The 21,693-nt window shown below is 42.3% G+C and overlaps 1 protein-coding gene across 1 annotated transcript in view; it reads right to left on the reverse strand.

The window, feature by feature from the left end:
• The window catches only part of PDE1C (phosphodiesterase 1C), a 296,676-nt gene extending 277,950 nt beyond the window's left edge, over window positions 1-18,726 (reverse strand). Inside the window, exon 1 of the mRNA XM_037386207.1 lies at window positions 18,432-18,726. Within this exon, the coding sequence (XP_037242104.1) occupies window positions 18,432-18,516 (85 nt within the window). The 5' untranslated portion in view covers window positions 18,517-18,726. The remainder of the gene's footprint in view (window positions 1-18,431) is intronic.
• Between the last annotated feature and the right edge of the window lie 2,967 nt (window positions 18,727-21,693).

The raw sequence follows: 21,693 nt of genomic DNA on the forward strand, positions 1-21,693 counted from the left end.
GCAGTTACAGCCCAGATGTGTACACCTCCTGCCCAGCAGCCCTGCCTCCAGTGCATTGCCCAATGCCATGGTAGGTTTCGTGGCTGGAGAGGGTGTAAAGAGGATGGAGCCAGGCTCTTTTCAGTCGTGCCCAGTGACAGGGCCAGAGGTAATGTGCACACACTGACACACAGAAGACTCCCTCTGAACATCAGGAAACACTTTTTTACTGCAAGGGTGACCAAGCACTGGCACAGGTTGCCCAGGGAGGTAGTGGAGCCTCCATCCTTGGAGATGCTCAAAAGCCATCTGCACGTGGTCCTTGGCAATCCTGGGTCTAGGTGGCCCTGCTTGAGCAGGGGGATTGGAGAGGATGACGGGGTAGGATGACCTCCAGAGGTCCCTTCCAACCTTAACCACTCTGGTTTTGTGTGCTTTCACCTTTCGACATATCTGCAAGCTACACTGAGCATACAGGCTTCCCTGGGAGCTCAGAGCATAGAAGTGTTTTGTGATCTTCCTCTACATTGTTTCTTCTAGATATATTAGGTGGTTAGGACTTAATTTTGGGACATATCCTTTCATCCTCACCTCATGCAAAGATTGCAGTACTCCACAGACTGGACTGCTTTCTGTGGCAGTCCATAAAGCCAAACATTTCAGCTAGTCTGTTTACTAACAAAGATGCTATGCAATAAGGAAAATGGCTGACATAGCTGATTATATCTGGCTAAAGGAATAAGAAATTATTAAAGTCACTAAAATCATTCTGTGCTACAATGAGCACAGTGGATAAATGCTGAGCTACTATTGCTATTAGTGCTATTTTTCCTGCCTAAAAAAAGTGTTGATCATTAGCTAGGACCACATATAAGTGACTTTTGGGTACTGGGAGGTATGGCTGACATGGTTAACTGCAGAACAAACCAGCATTTCCAGTAGTAGGCTCTACCCACGTTTTCTCTCACTGGGTCTATTCCAAAAGGCAAATAGAAAAGAGGACCCATTCCCTCTGACACCAGTTGAGTTTGTATCAGAAAGAGCCAGAGACTACAGAGAAGAAACAGGCATTTCTGATTTTTCTCTCTCCTCAAGAGATTAACTCACTATTTCCTGTGTTTTGCATCTTTTCCTTTCCAGTGTCCCATCTTAATTTTTAAGCTGTATGCACCCCTGGGATCATCACTCTGTCCACTCAGGTTTCCATCAGGTATCTTCCCATGCATGGACAGGTCATACACAGCAGAGAATAGAAACATGCTGTGGGCTCCGGCTTGATTACCAGCTCCTAGGAGAGCTCACTTTAAAGGAACTCCAAAACATGCAGTCCCTGGAAGCTTCATTCACAAAATATTTGATTTTACAAGGCAACAATCTCATTGTTTTCAAAAGGGACCAATTATGCACCATTTCCTTTGCCCTTCTATTTCAGGCTACAATCCCAGAGGGATCCAGGTTTAGCCCTCTGGCTGTGAGCGGGACTCCTGAGGAAGTTCCTCTGGCGCCTGCTCTCCCTCCCTCCCCTGCCAGGCAGGGACTTCAGGCATCATCCAAGCCCAGAGGTGACCTGGAACACACCTAGACAGCACTTGAGGAAGCGTATGCTAGGAAGCCCACGCCTTGTTCCACCTTTCCCTTGGAGGACACTTACATCTACTTACTAATATGGAATTTTACCCATTCCTCTTTCCCTACATGTCACTTCTAACACTTCTCCATGAAATACAAAAAGTCAAGGAGCCAACGGGGTGTAGCAAGGAAGGCAAGCAAGTGTAAACGGTGCCTTTTCAAGGAACCCTCTCTTGTATTTGGAGTTTCCTCAAATAACAGGTCCTTGCTGCCCTCCTTATACCTTTGGTCCTTTATACCTCTGCTAAATCTGTGTATAATTGCTGCATAGTTCCTTTACCTCCCCCCTGCTTCCATAAATTCACACAAATGCAAACATGCATATTTAAAACGAGGCCTTAGAAATTCCTTTCTTTCTCCAAAACATCATCACTTCAGCTGCATGCTGACAGAAAGACAAGCAGAGGCAGACAGACCCGCTAGCTCTTTTCATCACAGGAATCCTGGACAGATGACCATGCCATGTGCCACACAGCAGAGCAGATTCACAGCTCAAGTACATCAGTGGTTGTTCTGATTGGAAATGCCCTGCACTTCACTGCTTTTTCATCTACCAGCACTGGCAGGTTTGCACAGACAGCAGGCCACAAAAGACTCATCCTTGGTGGCTCAACCTGCATGTGAGAGAAGGAGCATTACAACCTCTTTTTTTGAAAGGCTTCACCATAAATGCCTCCCCTTAACTGTTCAGCAACTCAGTTTTAATCATCAGAGAAGCCTCCCTTTCTCCCTCTTCTGTGCACTGCTGCAGGAACAGGAGGTTGAATGTGAACAGCACGCTGCTCGTGCTGCTCTGGGTGCCATACAGCTACTGTCACTTGTCCTTTGTCACAGCCCTCCTCCCACTTGTAGGGAAGAGAGACACACTGCACAAACTTTGTCCATTACCCATGATACTTTCAAAAGACTGTCATAGACCCTTCAAACTAGAGAAGGTGATGCCTTGCTTTTCCCTCTAAATGCAATGCCAATGCATTTCTGTGCAAATCCAAGCCTCAACCCAACTGAAAACAGCAGAACTTTTTGCTGTTCTTTTCAATGAAAGAATAAAATCCTTTCCCATATGTACACTTTGGCACCAGTGCATGCACCCTAATTTCACCAGCAGCATGGGATCAGATATAAAGGACTTTTAGACCTATTTCAGGACTCCATTCTGAGTGGCTGCAGTAACAGAGCACCCTGCCCTGCATAACCTTAAGCCCAGGATACGAAAAGATGCTGTGCTTATGTGCTTGTGCTTCAGAGAGCAGGCCAGGATTTGCAATCAAGCCTGATCTTTAATTAGCAAAACCTAAGCTCTGGTCTACCTGCCAGGTGGCACAGACAGGAAGGGTTTCTCACAGATAGAGAACAGCATATGCAAAAAGCCAAGAAAGATAATCCTGGTAAATAAACTTCTCATTAATAGGTGACACAGCAAGTCAACCGTACAGTAACGCTACACCACTTCATAAGCCACCGGTGCAGATGTTAGGAGCACCATCATGTGAGTCTTTCCTTTTCAGCTTGTCTGCCTTCTACCAGCCTGCAGCAAAGGCGGACTGGTGGCATGATCCCATCCGATATAATTGTTTCAAGCAATTGAAATTCAGGTCAATAACTAAAGCTTCTGGTGCATCTAGAAGCCAAGTGCTGCTCCCCAGTTCTCTGCTATTAGCAATCTGCTGGTGAGTACCTGCCTGCTGGTAGCTCTGAGAAGAGTCACCTTTGCAGCAACTGGTTTCTGGTCATGATGCAAAAGGATTTACTCACACAAAGTTGCTGTGTGTTTTACAATAAAAAGTTCTTTTTTAACTCCTTGTTTTAAATCTCCACTTTGAAGCAAGTACAGCCAAACCATTAAGCACTTCTGACATGAAAAACACAACTGGGAATATTTGCCAGCATTATCCTTATTACTTCACATAAACTACCAATACCCATAAAAGTAGTGACCATTCTAACGGGTACTCTTCCCCCAAAGCTGTCTTCCCACTTTAAAGAGGGGCGCTTTATCTTAATACTGCATAACTTTAAAATTAATATCTTGAGTAGATTCACCAAGTTTCACATCCAGTTGCTGTCAACCTGTGATAAAAGGACGAAAGGTCCAAAGCTTGGATCAGAGCATTTATCACACAGTGCTTGTTGCAGCACAAACAAACTATTAGGCTGCAACAAGGCTTTTACCATAGGTCAGATTCCACATGTCCATGCGTGCTGTTTCTCCTTCCTCCAGAGATCAGACCACACTGCTCCTCCTCCATCAACCAACTCTCCCACAATCCTTAGGGCTATTTAACCACTTAGTGGGAACGAGCTACAGCTGCACATCATCCACGTCAGTCAACGCACTGCCTTCAAGGCAAGGCCACAGCTGCATATTATCAATGTTAATCAACCCACTGCCTTCATTCCTCTAAAATTCCCACCTTTTGTTTTTAACCAAAAAGGCTGTGTCTATCATCTGTTGTAGGGCCCTCAGCAGGATGTGTGGAAAGGCTGTTCAGGTTGAGTTAAGAAGGCACAAAGCTACATCTGATTCAGGCTCCACATCAGGGTCACCCAGATGTTCTGACTCCCCTCTCGAGGCAGTCTCAAAAAGTAGTTTTCCAGCGTTTTGCCATATCTGAATGCTGAAGACATATTTTGGCATTACTAGCATATCATTTACTTTGCACCATCCTAGCAACATTTTTATTGCCTTCTTGTTATACTTTATGCTTCTTTTTTCAAATATATCTATAAGCATTGTTAATGTAGAATTTTCTTCTTCTGCACCCATATCAATTACTCCCCATCTCCACTGGGCACCAAAAGTTGCGATTTGAGTTAAGAACAACAACAAATATTGCAATACACCCATATCAATTAGTTGTCAACAGCTTACCTCTCACAGTGTCTGTCATGGGTTGGAGGTTCTCCTGCTTGTCTCGGCTACATTGGGCAACAGTTATTGTAGTCAGAGTCCACCTCAATCAGCCTCACACAGGGCACCAGTTGTTGCAGCACAAACAAAGCAGTAGGCTGCAACAAGGCTTTACCATAGCTCAGATCCTACCATCTGTGCTGTTTCTCCTTCCTCCAGAGGTCAGACCACACTGCTCCTCCTCCATCAAACCCTCATCTCCCATAATCCTTAGGGCTATTTAACTACTTAGCAGGACGAGCTACAGCTGCACAGCATCCATGTCAATCAACACACTGCCTTCAAGGCAAGGCCACAGCTGCATATTATCAATGCTAATCAACCCACTGCCTTCATTCCTCTGCAGGTGCTTGAATATATACCTTTGGTGAAGTCCCTGGGCAAGTACTGTAAGTGACTCCATTGCAGGTACTGTGCAGACTAAACCAAACAGCAATAGATGCTCCATCTCCTGACAGACACCTTGTTTTTTTAAAGCACATCCCTGATTCTGTACAGGGAAAAAAAATATCTGTTAGCTCTTTCTAGAGCCAGCACCATTTCAGCAGCTCCAAGGGCAGCAGGACACGGTGAACACTGAGTCTGAGCAACACAACACTCAGTTTTCTGGTTGAAAATGGGATATAATTTAGGGCTTTGTGCTCAGAAGTCAGGAGGTGGCCATCTGCTCATCTGGGCAAACCAGCTGTGGTCTCTCTGTGCAGCAGGAGCTATCTGCTGGCCCTACAAGTGCACAGCAGAAGGTATAAGTACCTTTGAGGAGCTATACAACAATGGTATAAGACCTTCTGCCTCAATACATGTGATGGTGTGGATCCAATGCAGAGCAGGTTAAACTCATGCTCCTTTAAAAGGTCTTACAGCAGTAGCTCTCTGCAAAGGAAAGAGTCTGACTATGTTTTACGGAGTAGTTCTGAGATGACCACTCTCTTATTTTCTCACATGTAGCCCAGGAAGAGGCGGGAGGCATGACAAGCATGTGGATACCTCAATGGAAGCATCTGCCCGTATCACTGAAAGGTACTGGCAACAAAGTGCTCTCAAAATCCATGAAAACACTACTTCATGAACACATTAGGCATAGCAAGGAGCTGCATGACTGAGCTCCTGAAGGAAAATACGTTCTATATTTTAAAAGTTACCATTACAAACAAGTGCAATTTGGCAGCTCTTGAAGTAGTAAGTACTCTCATTTATTGTAATGGGACTAATCACATAGAAATACATGACTGAGCTCAAAACACTTTCTCATTTAGTTCCCGCTTTCACTGATTTTCTTTAGTTCTGCCGTACTTCACAGCATCTTCTCACGTGCTGTGTTTTTTAAAATATTTAACACTATCATCTTTAACTTTTCCCTTCAGTTTGTTTGGTTTGGTTTTTTGTTGGTTTTGTTTTTTAAAACAGTGTTTCACTGGGGAAGTCCAACTGCATGTTTTGTAACCTAGCTGGCACAAAGTCCATGCTTCATCCTGACCATTTTATCCTTAACACTTCTGTGAATATCTGCCATCTTCTCCAGCTATGTCTGATTTATTTTCCACTTATTGCTTTGTTCATCTGTGTCCCAAAATGTCTGTCATCAAAGAATGCCTTACGACGGCATGAATTACATTGGCAAAGGATTGGAGAAAAAGAGAATAATACCAACAACTGTCGGCGGCTTTAGGTCACTGATTCCAAGGGCAAGCAAAATCACCAGATTAGATACCTCACCTGTAAGCATTGTGGCACACGGCCCTCCAGTCACAATGGACTGGAGCAAGTGCTCCTTTCATTTAAAAAGCGTTATTGTTATGCAAAATAACAGCCTCATTTCCAAACATTAAATAATGGGCATGATTTTGAATTCCTTTCTCTTATCACCAATATTATTAAGGATTTGGACTGCACAAGAAATATAGGCTAAATCCTTAATCCTATCTTCTTTAACTACTCTTGCTCCTCACTGCTATTTTTTTTAACAAGTTTTGGAACTGCTGCTGCTTTGTTCTTCAGCAGCCATACTAAGAGATGGCTTCACCTTCCAATGCTAATCACTCCTACAGTTTATAGCAGTTTAACAAATAAGAAATTATGTATACAAGTACAGATCTTATAGAGACTCAAAGGTGATGCGAGATAAAAGAAAATTCAAAATATTACAAAAACTATTTCTTTTTAGCTATCAGATACGATCTGATAGTAACAGCACACAATTTCAAAAGCTTTTGTTCTTTGTTCCTTTTTGAGTGCCCAAAGGTACCAAATATGACTTCATATAACAGTCACAAATGTCTCAGCCATTCGAATGCTGTTCAGTGACTTCAACAATCAGCTTATTGCAGACAAGAACAAATAAATATTTTGTAGCTATGATGACAGACACAGCACATGCCATCTGCATAGGCAGATTACTGGATATGATAAATCCACTAATTACATCAAAATATCTTAAAATTGAAAAGGAATATTTTGAGTGAAATTAAAAATAATTTTGTAGCATAAGATTAATTTTTGTGTGTCCAAAGTTTTTGCTGTGCTTCATTCTGGAGCAGTAAGCTTGACTAGAGGCCTATTTCACAATTACAAAAGCATTCAGGTATTTGCTCCCTTCTTTTCACAAATTCCCAATGCATTTTCCAACTTGCGCCATTTGGATTTAGGAGTTCTAGGTCTATAAAGTAGTATCATTTCTTTAGAAACACGAATCAGTCTTAGCAAAGCTATCAAGAGACATTTTGCCACCCAAAGCATGTCCTGTCTTCCCTTCTTTCATCCTCCAGGCTCCTTTGAAAGACTCTCAATACCAAAAAACTCCATCCCCTCCTCTCGGTTAGCAGCAGTGCCAGCAAGTGGCAGGGCTTGGGCATCATACTGCTAAAGGGTTTAGAAGACCACAGAGGCTGGGGAAAGATGTGCAATTCCCAGTCTAAAATCTTCGCCCCTCTCCTTCAAGTGTAACGCTCCTTTCACCAACATGGAAACACGCTCTTCTTCCTAATTCAAACAGATGTTTCTAACAGCGTCTATGCAGTTACAGGCAAAATTCCCCAAAGTGCTCCAAGGCCAAATCCTTTGCATCTTGGCTTAGGGACCTAAAGATACAGGCGTTCTCTGGGAAGGCTTATCCAAAGCATCTGAACAGATTAGTGCTTAATAAACACTGAAATAATCAAAGCTAAAAGCTTCCCAAAAGGACACAAAACTTGCTTGCCACAAACAACATGAGAGAGATCAAATGCAAGTGACTGAATACATCACATAAACACACAACCAGCTGGGAACACATCCCAGAGGTTTCATTTAAGTATCAGTGCCGAGCTAGAGAAAAATAATTATGCACGTAAATTGTTACTGTAAATGACAGCTAATAAAACAGAAGGCTCAAATTATCATTGCTGCTTCAGAGGGCAAGTAGGCAAACACAATCAGAGAGTAAATGACAAGTTGTCATGCAGAATTTCACTTCAAAAATGCCACTTCACTTAAATGGCACAATCAATTCTAATTAACAGGAAGCATTAGACTGGAACATAAGGCAGCAAACATCAGTAAAGAATAAACATATTCTGCCAGGAAGGAAAATTTACTCTGATCATGTTGTCAAGCTGACAGAAGTACCTTCCAGGAACAAGTGGATCCAAATTATCAGCAGTGCTGTAATTGCCATTCTCAGTACTCACACTTCCCTTGACTCAAGAACAATGAAGCCTTAAGCATTAGCCATGGAGACAGGAATAATATCATGAAGCCCCCTAACAATTGTAATAACAACCTGTTGACACTTTGGGAATGGAGGAATGCTGAGGAGCATTAGCAGACTGGATTGATAGTTGAGGCATTTGCTTAGTGACAGAATCTTAACACCAGCTGACGTGGATCCACATTCAAGACACAGCTTCAGCCTGTCCAAGTGAAACTCTTGTGCAACACTTAGCAACAGCCAGGATCCCCTGATTACCCCAGGCTGCTCTGATGACTCCCAGGTGGCATTTTAAACAGCAGTCGTTGTCAGGGTTCCTCCACCTGTTTGTCCTGTGTCTCTCCCTGAGGTTGTTCCTGCAGCAGGGCCAGCCAAGAGGAAAGGACTCAACTTTACAGCCAGATGAATTAAAGTTAATGGCAATCGGCATCTGCTCTCTGCAGCAAAGTGAGCTACAAACTGTGGTCACGGAGGAGCGGTTACACCTCCTGTTCAACCAGGTTCTAGGATAATCATCATTCCAATATGCCAGTCACCACCACTGCATGCTCTGGCTCTGCGCTGTGAGGCAGGAGGTTTCCATGTAATAGTTTCTATCTGTATTTAATAGGGAGAAGAGGTAAAACAACTGCCTTAATATCCACCTCTGTCACAACCAAAAAGTCACAGCGTGGAAAAATCAATCATTTTTGCAGAAGAAACATGTACCCAAATGTCATTAAACACTTTCAGTTCAAATCTACCTTGAATTATGCTTGTGAAAACTCAGAATTCATTCCATTCAAGTGAAGCAAGATGCTCATTATCAGTTGATCTATATATGCTGCATAATTTATGAAAAACAGACAACTAAAAGCTAAGGTTAGCAGCCGTCATAGGTCTTAGGTATTTCCTGCTGGAATTCTATTTAAGTGTGGAGGTTACCAGAAAGAAATTAACTCTTCACCTGCAAAGGAACTTTCAAAACTAGCACAGTGACCTGCTCTGGACTTTCTAAAGATACTCACTGATTTTTGTAACAGCAGAGTTAGCCAACAGCTGAGGTTCTGCAAAATTCCACTGCCTTTGTTATTTGAGGCATTGTGAAATGAGATTCCGTAAATTAATGCTGGAAAATTATTTACATTCCTAGGAGCAGCAATAGAATCTACTACAGTCTCTTGTGCTCCATAACAGTTAAATACACATTCAATACTTTTTTTTTTTACTGTACACCATATACACAGTACATGAAGTATATAGATCACCCTCCCTAGGACTCAGATTGAAATCGGCTTTGATTATCAAGTTCTATATTAATATTCCAGGTTTTAGCAAGGAAAAAACCCACACCTTTGCCAGAGATTTCTTAGATTTGCACATATGGCAGTTTTAAGAAAAATAATACACACTGCAGGTCAAATTATGTTTTGAATTACCAGGGTGGCACAAGAGTCAGAACATAATTTGGCCTGCAAGATCCATAATTCTCAATTATGATAATGTCCTAGGCAGAAAGAACATAGAGTGTCTTTAAATCAAGGGCCAGCAGCTGGGAGAAAAGACTGTATCCCTCCTGCAGGCTAATAAAATATGGTACAGTGCCACCAAATAAGGGCGAATAAAGAAGTCTGAACATCCTAAAGTTCCCATTTACCGAGTAGATTTCAAGGGAAATATTAATTAACAGTATACATGTCTGGTAATAATCACAGCTTGGGGAGGGGTGGGGAGCAGAAATCAGTATAAACCAAATGGTCTCAGTATTCTGCTATTCACTTCACGCACAGAAGCATATAAAACATCCAATCCTGCAAAATGCCATTTTTAATGGGAGAAAAAAACAACAGTCTGCATTGGGAGCATAGCTGACAGTAGCAGCTATAAATTTAAGAGTCCTTTTTCTCCATGCATTTTCCTTCTTTGCTCACTTCCTAGTGTTACAATCACAACTGTAGCCATTTGGTATTTGATAAAAACACCAATCTCTGTCATTTAATCATGGAGTGCACTTTTATCACTATGCAACAGAGCTCCTCAGCCTGCAACTAACTGAGGACCACTTGTTTGAAAAATCCCAAGACTTTGGTGAGGTTTCATGTGCATATCCAATAGCAGAATCATGGCCTGAATGAAAATCTCCTTAGGTTTTCTTAAGGGTATCTACTCGGTATGTGTAAATCTTTCATCTTTATCTATAGGGATCACAAAAAACCCAAAACTCAGGCTCAGTATTCCAAGCAGAGGAATATTTTGCTCTAAGTAGTTTCAGAGAAAGTTAACATATTTATAACTTTTACTTTAAGTCTATTTTACTTTAAGGCTATTTCCAAAGTGGTTTAATAACTTGCTCTACTTGAACTAGCAATAAAAAAAAACCTGGAAATTTTCTGGATGTACTTAGCTGTGTGGTGGGACTAGACAAGCAAGCTTAGTTTTTAGTTGAGATGATTTCAAACTAAATCACACTGGCATTCAGGAAGCACAAAATAAAAGAAGGAAAAGCATAAGGCATAAGAAGGAAACCACTGGTGCAACTTTTGGGGATTAGATTAATTAATGGAATTCAAGAGTACAAGCTACAGAAATGGAAAGAAAAAAAAAAAAACCAACAACAAAACAAAACATGAAAAATTCTGTCCCTAAAACGCTATTGGCATGCCACATGGGGGAACCACAAGGACTTCAGCTACCCAGGTACACAGGAAAGAAATTAATAAAATCTGATTTTGGAAAGCTATCACTCCTAATAAGTATTCATTGTCAATACTACGAGAGAAAGGACACATGACCTGAATCCAAACAGTGATCCTAATCCTCACCTCTGATGAGTATAAACTGGCTGTAAATCTACTGAATGTAGAAGAGGCACTTTGAGTTGAAACTGAATTAAGTGGTACTGGCTGAGCAAGTCATCTGCCCTCTCCCCTTTCCTAATAAATTTGACAAGTCTTCTCACTCCGCATCACTGTGAGAAGGGTGGGGGTGGCGGGGTAGTTAGAAAGGGCACTAGATCACTAAATCAACAGAAATAAGACACAGCGTCGCGCAGCAGCAAGAGACTAAACACCATGCACTGTCATTTATTTATTGGTGGGAGGTGACGTCTGCAACCTTCCTGAGGGAAATTGTCAGGGGGCTGATTGCAGCTGCTATGACAACAAGGGGGAGGATGTGATGTCACACAACAAGCCGGGCAACTGCTGTCACATTGTCCCAGCACACGGCTCAGCTCGCCAGCTGGGAAGCCAGTAGAGACCTCATTAAGTGCATCTGTTCAGTAATTGCTACACCTTTCCCCACACCATGCTTCCAACTTTGCACACAGCTGTAGCGCGAGGCTAGTGATGTAGCCATGAGGGTTAAGTTCCCAGGCCTGAAAATTTCAAGCTCTAGCTAAAAGAAATCTAGGATCGAGCTTCAGCAGGATTGTTAGATACAAGCTGCCACCAAGCAGGGAGAAGTGGGGAGCAAAACCATATCAGCATAATCTCAATGAAGTCTTGGAAGCGAGCTGTGGAAAAGCTGCATGACTTGCCTGCCTTGTATGTAGGGCAGCTTCTTCTCTATACTACGGCAGTGTTGACTTTAACTGGAAAAGTCTGCCCAGGACAGATATCCCTTGCTCATTTAAGTCACTGCACTTCTCCCAGCTGCAATGACTTAAATGAGCAAGGGATACGTGTTCTCCCAGCTGCAGTGGAGCAATGCAAATTTACCGCTGGCCAGAAGCCTGCCCCTTCACCTGATTTACACTAGTACACAAATAAGTGCGGGATACATCCAGGAGCCTTTTGCTTTCTTTCTCATGCAGAGCTACAGAACTCAGAAGAATGAGCTTGCATTTACACTACATCAGGAAAATAGATTAACTAGTACAGCACAAAGGTTTAATAGAAGATCGGCAGCAGAAATCCAAATCCCCAAAGGCAATTAGGTATGGAAGCTCCTAGACTCTGGTCCTCACAGCAACAGTACGAGAAGGAGGATGCAGACCTTGGGCTTTCAACACAGGAGAGGGAGCTGGCTGGGGCTGTGAGTGAGGGAAGGCTGCTCCCACTCAGAGCCTGCCTGCTCAGGAACAGGCCTGGCTGTCTGCCTAAAACACAGCTCAAAAGGCACAGAAGAGTTCATGCCTGTTTATTTCTTTTTAGCCTTGGGAGGTTAGAAATTCTGAAATTTGTAATTAGTCTTGCTGCATCAATTCAGAAGGCACTGGGAGCAAGAGTAGTTGGCCAAAGACCAGACAGAAAACATAAGCAGGGGCAACACTCCTCCTCACCATGGTAAGATGGGGACCATTGTGGAAGGCAGCAACAATTATTTGTTGTCTCTAGAAGAGAACTGACTGTGCTTCCTTCCCTCGCAGAAGATGAACAGGGGGACAAACAGCACAGTGGGTCTGCGATCTGGCACAAAGGGAACATAAGTCCCCGTCTCCAGCCAGGTGTCTCCACCTTCCACCCTATTTGCACCTTGTGAAGAGGGCTCTGTTGCCCTACAAGCCCGGCTTTCATAGTTACTTCCCATTAGTGAATCTTCTTCCCAACACATTGAAGGGTTTAGGCCGTTTGGTGACATTAGTCCTAAAGCTACATTCAGAGGTGACCGAGCACCAAGACCTGGACATATGTAATTTGCCAACCTTAAAAAAATGAAAATAAACAAACAAATAAAACGCCATGTGAATTAAAGGTGCACTTCCCAACAATGATGACAACGAGTTTATCCATTAACATGTCCCCTCACCCAGGGCTCTGGAGGTTATTTTCCCATGTACTCAGCTTCAGAGAACAGGGATGCCAGTTCACTCACATCAAAACATGCTGCAAAGGTTTTACTGTTCACAGCTTCCCTGAGAAATAAAGCCAAGAAGAGGAAGAAAAAATAGCACTTTTGATGTGACCCTGCCACAGGGACCTGCAATGTGAATCTGATCCTTTTGAGCTGCTGATGTACCTGGCTGGTGTGCAACCCTGCGTGGTAACCTCTCACTCAGAACAACTCTGACAGAGAAGGGGACAGCCCCAGACACTCGCTGTGTTTCTGGATGCCAAGATAACAGGCAGCAGAGCACGGCTGTGAGCAGCAGGTAGCAGTGATAAGGTAGAACATCCAGAGGCAAATGGGCAAAGCTCCATGAAAAACTGCTAGGCATTTTGCCACGCAAGAACTGTAACTGCAGTCTTTTTAAAGATCATTTAATTAGCTTACAGCGGTCCACTCCTGCAACATCAAAGATGTCAGTGCAATATTGAGACCCTGTGGGTGCCACAGAAATTGCCACCTCCACCCCTTACAGGAGCAGCTACAGGTTCGGTACCAACAGCAGGCATTACTGGTGCCCATCACTGGCAGAGACTGTGCACCCCACACAGAGGCATCTGCGTCTCTCACCCATATGCATCCCAACTACGCAGACTCCTTTCAGGTATATTTTCAGGAAGAGCAGACAGAGACCAGACTGGTTTGAAGCTTAAAACACAGCTTTGCAATGGAGGGGGCAGAAAACCTCTCATAACTTTAGAGCTTTATTTCTAAATAAATAACACATCTATTTGCTGACAGCTTTCTTTAGGTGAATTTGTTGGGGGTAGGCCTAAGTTAGAAGAGATTTTAAGTCTTTGTAGTCTATTATAACTACATCAGACTTCCTTAAATTACATTTAAAATCTCATGTCCTATTGCAAGCTTAGTATTTGTATTATATTAATAAACTGAGATTTCCCAGTTCCTAGATTTCAAACAACAGCGTTCCACTGTTTACACAGAAATCATCAGTGCCTTCTATCAGCTCTTATTGAGAAAATATCTTCTCAGTAAGGTCTGTCAGGGGAGGGAAGGGAGGGGGGAAGCAAAGTTTTGGGGTTTCATTGTTTTTTAAGTCTTTTATATTATGTCATAACAAAGAAAATTATAGAGTTCAGGCACAGAGACAAGGAGAGGCTGTAGCCCACAGCAGGAGTGGTGGCTGTGCATTCCCCTTGAATCTTTTTGCCAGGGACACTGTTTGTGTGCAGGCAGAGATGCCTCCTCAAAAGCGGACTGACCCGACGGACAGACATTTCTCCCAGACCTCTTTAGAAGGAAGGCTATGAGTGACGCATGTGCAGAATTAGCGAGAGATTTGTCAGCACCTTGTAATTACAGTGTGCTTTCAGTCAGAACGACATTTTTTGTTATTGGCAACTAAAGGCAGAATTAAAAGTAAATCTCCGTGAACATGGACTGCGTGTGGGCCTACAGGTGTCTTCTGCTGAAAAATGCCTCTTGTGTGTGTTTGCAAAGGTGCCATTGCCCTCAGGTGAATGACAAACTCCAATAAGGCTGAAAATCAATACACAAGAACAAAACAGTTAATTTACATTATAGCAATGTACACAGTTCTCTGGTCAAAATGCAGTACAAAAATGAAAATGTTGATATGTCTCCGGTTTCTTTCTAGAATAACTTAAAACCCCCATTCCTGTCTGTTCTGCTCCTAATGGACAACCTTTCAAGAAAGAATGACAGGAAATCTGCAGCAGCATTTTCTTTAGAAGTTAAGCACATGAAAGAGCTGAAGGTATTCTTCCTCATCCTGATAAAGCTGAGTTCAGTATTTAGCTAGATTCCAACCTTCCCCACCCCAACTCAGACCAACACAGTGCACACGCCACCTTTTCTTTGACCAAAACAAAGAAGGGATTTCTGAAGTGATCTGTCAGAGGGACCAGCAGCAAGAACTCCTTTGGCTGTTCCACCTGTAATGTTGAAAGAGATGTTGCAATGGGTTTCAAAATAGTGAACTGCAAGATGAGAAACTCCAGCAGCATTAAAGAATTGTTAAAGCATTATTTTAAAAGAATTATTTCAAAATAAGGCCCAGCAGCACCACCAAGCAAAACTTGGATCTTCCGTCATAACTGCTGGGAGAGCTTTTGCATGCAAAATGGAGACAGTGTCCTCCTAAAGAAACCTTCCAGCAAGATTTAGAAACAACTACTGTGAGTTCGACTAAGTGTTTCAGTGCCACGTCTCTCCTCCCCAGTAACACCTGAGTTACAGCAGAACTCCGCAGCACTTCATTTCATTCTAATCTATAAAAATAAATTTGTAAGATACGTTGGACGGGACAAAACAGTGTTGCCAGGTGCTTCTAGATATGAAAAGCAGAGAGTGGGAGCTTTAATTAAGTTAGGTCTTAGTCATAGGAAGGTGATAAATGCAGAAAGAAACTATTTTCTTCTTAATGTTTGTGTTTACCATTTTCCCAGCTTTAAAGACAGTGGATGCTTCTCTGTCTTGCACCTTTAGTCAATTACAGCAGCAAAGTCAGTAAATAACACACTGGCGTTCTGATTCAATAGCTTTTCATTTGCACAGGAGCAATGAGACAAGGTGCAGAACAAAAAAAGAAAAAGAAAAATAGGCCTTAACTCTTTACTTACTTTCCTTTAAACTTGGGTGCCTGCCGTTCTGTTATGTTTTACTTTTAGTGGAGGAAAATTCAACCAACGTTAAACGACAGCTCAAATACAGTAACTTGTGTATACATAACTTCATGGACTCTGAAATTTGCTGACATAGACCATGGCAAATAAAGATCTTGAAGTCTTTACCTGAGACGCATCGAACTTTCTAGAGCAAACTAAATTGCATGATTCCTGTGTTGAATGGTCCCACTAAATGGCTCACACTGTGGCTCCGCTATAGTCCCTTTACATCACACTGCCAGTGCAAAAAGTCTGTAAAAGCAGAATATCTAAACCCGCACAGAAATCCTCAGTGGGCAGAGAGCAGCACAACTCAGCCTTCCTCAGGGTCTCTGGCAAAAGGTTGGTGTATGGAGGAAAGGGATTTGCAACTGCCTTGTTTCCTCGCACAGAAAAAAGCTATTGAATATTGGCATATATTTGCCTTCCTGTTACGGCACATGCCTTTCTTCCACAGGGATCTGTGAAGTCCTTGGGAAGCACAGTTTCCACAGCTCTCCTTCCCACCACCAGCGCCGTAAGTAACCAAGGTGAAAATTAAAGGAGGTGAGAAGGTGCTTTAGGTTGCATTGCTGTGTGAACAGCTGTTGACCGTCTCCAGAGACACGAGGCTGTCTAACACTGCAAGCCATCAGCAAGCAGCTCTTCCTGCACCAGCCTTCTTCCATGCCCACATCCTCCCATGTCTGATGTTAGACCCCAGTCTTTTCATTAAAATTTTCATTAAGTCTCATTGCAAGTGATCATTTTTCAAAACACTGTGAAGATCACCCTTTCTTAGCAGTTAGTATAAGGGTAAATCACTGCAAAATATTCTCTTTTGCACCCAAAGGGAAACTCCTATGTCGCAACCTGGTGCTACTCTGTTCTTCAAGGGTATCACCCTTCTCTCCCAGCTGACACTTCAGCAGCAGATGCAGTAGCTCAGCATTTCCCAAGAACTTCTAGATATCCCAGACTAGATACCTACACAGAAGTCTCATCTGATGGAATAAAGAAGTTGAAGCCCATCCCTGACACATTAATGCTGCTGTGGAATCTTTTGGGCACATTCATTTTCTTCAGTATAAAGATTAACAAGTACATCAATCATGCAGATCTGTCTACCACACAGTGCTGGTAATACCAGGTAGCACGTTTACGGAGTTTTCATGGTTATGTGAGTCAATCCAATGCACACTCGCCCAGACATAAAAATAAGTGTTATATAATGCACAGATCACAGAATCAATACTGGTTGTGTGCACCAAATAGAAGAAAATAGCACAGGAACTCCTATGCAACAACTGTCCTAGGAAGCAGAAAAAGCTGCAATCCTAAACCTGAGTCATTTGAACTAAAATTTGGCCTAGTTGTTTTGTGAACATGAATAGCAATAAAGACAGCAGAGCAACAAAAACAGCAATCCTGTTGGTTTGTTCACAAACAGAAAAAAATAATTAGGCACAGTTATAAATGTTCAGCATCTTCAGATAATGTGCCTAGGCTCAAAAGGGAAATGTTTGTCCTCCAGACTGACACAAACTGATGAAATATCAGGACTAGTAACAATGCTGAGAGGGGGAGAGATTAAGATAGGGAGTTCAAAAGTGAGCATGTGGCAACTTAATCTGTGGAGGGGCTACCCCCTTGCCTTTAGAGAAAAAAAAAATTGAAGATACTTTAATGAAACTTACATTTCCATCTCCAATTTTTCTTCAGCAAGTTTTGTGTTTCATGATGTTAATGTTTGCAAAACAAGTTTTCCATAAAGCAGAGGAATAAACAGGTAACACCTCCCACACCAATAAAAATCTTGTTTATTATTAGATAAAACTGTGACCCAATTACACTAGTACAGCTCAGGAAAAACTTTCCTGATTTCACAGCTGCAAGGAAGTAACATCTCTGTCATCTTAAAGGTATTTAAGGGGAATTTGTATCGACTGATAATTACAAGTATGTTCTCCATAAATTTTAACTTAAATTTCATCTAACCGTTACAATGGGATGTAAGCTTGCTTTGTTTCTAAGACCTACAGGGATTTATATAATGCAGCTTGGGGAGATACACAGTTATAGCAGACTGGTCTGCTCAGCTTTTAACTTTTTGCACAGCAGGTCTCTTGGAAAAACACGTATACACCTGTCGCTTTAAGAAGCCCTACTTTTCCCTAAACAGTGAACACAAACAATAAACTGCACTCTTCAAACAGCTACACCAACCAGTCCTAAAATTCCTAATCTCTCCTTGCATCTTTCCCTGCCCCAGCAATTTTGCTTTTTGTGTTTGAGAGGCAACAAGAACAGTTACATACGTCTTTACACAAACTGAGAAATGGCAAAAGGTTACAGAATTTGGAAACACTGGCTAAGTAAACAAAGAAATATTGGAAACAACCCTTGGGAGCCTTGGCTTCATGTTCTGGGCTCATCGTAAGGAAATACAGCTAGCAAGTCGGCAACCTGCAATCCTGAAGCCCAAGCTTTCCTGAGATAAGGTTCAAAAACAAAAGTTCTGTAAAAAGTCTCAGTGAGCTCATGCCAAAAGTCAGCAAAAGGATTTAGAGCAGCTGTGTATCAAGGCAAGTTTCTTGGGCAGAAGAAAATACAGACAGCAGAATGGAAAACCAACCCAGACAAAAGATGCAGGGTATCTATACATTTTAAAGGTATATATTGGCAAAAGGCAGTTGTCAAAAGCAGTCTCTTACCTGCACTTACTGCTGCTGCAAAGCCAGAGAGGAAAGAAGAGAGACAATGAAGGAAATAAGAGAGATTAAATCAGGCTCACCAATTGTAAAGCTATAGCCATCGATGCTGAAAGTAGCACTCCGGCATTTTTTAAATCCTTCCTTTCTGCTGCTTGGTTCTGTCATGATCCTGCCAGCTTGTACTTTCAGCAGCAGCCTCGCTCTCCCGCCGTGGAAGCAGAGTGCTCGAGCTCTCTCTTAGCTGCCCCCGAATATCTGCCTGTGACAGCACGCACATCCAACCTCACACATCTCCCGGCGCGGGGAGTCAAACCGAGGAGGCATGCACCCAGCAGCTTTCTCCTCCCCCAAACACTCTCGCTGGCATGTTTGCAACGTGCCTACTCAGAGTTTAACAACTGGTTAGAGGCTCCAGTATCTAAACCAGCAGTCAATTAGTGCAAGACTACCGAGGCAATAAGCCAGCTGTATCTGTCAGATCTCTGTGTAGGAGTCAGCACACAATTGAAAAAAAAAGACGAAGGGTTAGATTTTGCTGTATCTACCCACTGACGCTCCTTATATTCCCTACTATGCTGCAGCCCCTGCTTCTGTAGCTCCCCTTGCTCATGGGGATTTCTGACTTGCAGCAAATTGTGCTCGGCTTTAAGCCCTTCAAATACAAGCAGCATGCTTTTATCATTCAAGATATAATGAATCAACCCAAGATTACAGTACGCCATCAATCACCTCCTCCTTATACTAACGGCAAGTCCCTGGAAACACAACCGGCAGCAGAACGCAGGAGATTATCAGTGAGTAAGAATGTAAGTGACTGTGGGAAAACAACAAAAGTAATTTCACAGTAATGATGATAAACTGAGCAAAATGTACATGCACACACACACAAAACAGTCTCCTGAGCTCCTCCTCCTCCTCCTGGCAGTTCATCAGATGGTTTGTAAACTCCTTTCTGCAGTTTTTACCCAATGATGTTTAAAAATGTGATTCAGAGTGCTCACAGCAATATGCTGGAAAAGGCAGGCAAATCACCCCTATCCTATGAACGGACAAAATTTGGAGTCAAGGCTGGCAAAGTTTGCAAAGAAGAGTAGCAGCAAGCCAAAGTTTTATAGATGGGTATCCAAGAAAACACGTCAATGTCTTATTGATCCCAGTTCACATAAATCTGTGCAATCCTTTTCTTTTTGCTGTAATGTGTGTTAATATAGAAACACGCTACTGAAGTGCTCCAGTTTCTCTGGTACCCAAGCATAAAAGTAAATTCCAGGTAAATTCATCAGGTTTTGCATTGTTCTGGGTAGAAACCACACGGAAACACTGAGTTTCAGGAAAACTGCCATCAAAATAACAGCTGAGACAGTTTGCTGAAAGCTTGCCCGATGCACACCAAAAAGTTTACAAAATATCAGCAAACCTGGTCTGTGTTTGAGGTATAAACCTCAACCCTACCTTGGTTTCTCAACAAAAGCTTACATCAGACAGAGGTGCTGCACTTTTTAAATCCTCTTTCTTCAAAGGACGGTAGAGAGTCAGTACTGAACCCCTGTAGTCAATTTAAATTCCACTTAATTCTAGCTCAGTGAAGAGCCTCAGCCAAACAGAGCTTTTTTGTTAACAACTTTAAAAAATCATTTGGATGCTCAATAATACAAGGCAAGTTCATTAAGAAAATGCTGTTAGCAGAGAGGGGGTTTGCTGTGTTTTTTGTTTTTTGTTTTATTCTTTACAGGACAGAGGACCTGGTCTTCCTGGTTTCTTGGCCTTTCAAGACTGAAACATGAAATAATAGTAACTACTTAGCTGTAACGTTCCCATTACTTGCACCCACAATTATTTTTTACCTCAGAAAGGTAAGCACAGCTCAGGAATTTAGATGAGTTGCTGCTATAAGGGCAGCCACTGCAATGAAGAATTCTCAAGCAGTTTACTAGACTCCACGTAGCTGCCTCTCCTAAACGGTATAGAAAAGCAGCCTGAGTATAAAGTGTTTCTAAGGAATCATTTTCTCTGTCACTGGTTATATAGGTCACATAAGCACAATGCTCTTCCTGAGAAAGCAAAAGCATAGAGAATTAACTCGCACTGTCTAGAAAGCACAAAGTTAAACGTTATCTAAAGGAAAGGTAAATACTGGAACTGTCAGGGTTTGGGTTGTTTTTGTTAAATTTATTTGAGGACACCATTTTTTTCCTTAAGCCACATAGCATTGATTCATGAAGAATAATTGTGGTAAGATACCAGTGACAATCATGACGTTCCAGAAGAAACTTTCTTCCAAAAAAAGACAGGCAGACGCAGTCTCAGTTGCTCCCTGGCTTGGACAATGTACCCATGCAGGAAGCAGGAGAATTGTGTTAGCATTTCTCTTCTCAGGAGAATATCCAGATCACCAGGCTCGTTTCTGATCTCCTTCACTCAGGCTTCAGCCACTTTGTACAGATGGCCAGAGAGAAAATGACTGGGCTGTTCAGCAGCTGTGCAAACCTGAGTTACCTCACAATGATACCTTGTTCAAGCCCCAACTACTACTAATTCAAATAACTGCAATAACTTCATAACCTTACTGAGGTCAAAGGGAATGATTCTCCCAGGAAGAGTAAAGACAAGTCACTCAGCAGGGCAAAGTGATCAAAGAAGGCTAGAAGCTGGATCTCCTGCATCCCTGGAGAGGGCCTTAAACTGGCTGTTTGCAGGGGATGCTCTCCCCCTCAAAACTGCAAAGGTACTGCCCCAGGGTGAAAAGGGAAAAGTTTTGACTTGCTAGTTTTCCAGGAAGGAAGCAATTTCTTCCCAGGTCTAGTAAAAATTTAATCCAGCTGCTCAAAGAATTACTAAATCCTATCAGTAACTTGATACCTGATCCTATCTGATTCTTTGCATTTTCCTGTTCAGCTCTTGGCTAGATTTCAGATCTGCCATTTACATTCTGCTTTCTCAAACAATCCCAACAGATTCACTCCGGGTACAGTACATTTTCTACCTTCCACTGCCAGGCAGTACCAATATAGATTGTTATGCCGTTCTTGTGGCTGCAGTTCAGTGCCGTGTAGAGCAATCCATGTATGTCATTTGTAAACCACCTGGGGATCCTTCGAGGTGAAGAGCACAGTGTGAATTGAAAATATTTATTATTATCGCTGTAAACAGACTAGGGTATCCATGGGAACATTTAATTTGTCAACACATAAACCAGCAGCTACTTTAATATTTTCCCTTTACTTCTCAATGTGTAGGAGAATTTGTGTGTTTTCAGGAAGTCTGTTTTAACCAAAGACATATCAAATTAAACCAAATATCCATCCAATCTGCCATCCTCCAAAATACATACTAGAGAAAGCT

This window comes from Falco rusticolus, chromosome 4 (assembly GCF_015220075.1).
Source record: "Falco rusticolus isolate bFalRus1 chromosome 4, bFalRus1.pri, whole genome shotgun sequence".
Classification (NCBI taxonomy): domain Eukaryota; kingdom Metazoa; phylum Chordata; class Aves; order Falconiformes; family Falconidae; genus Falco; species Falco rusticolus.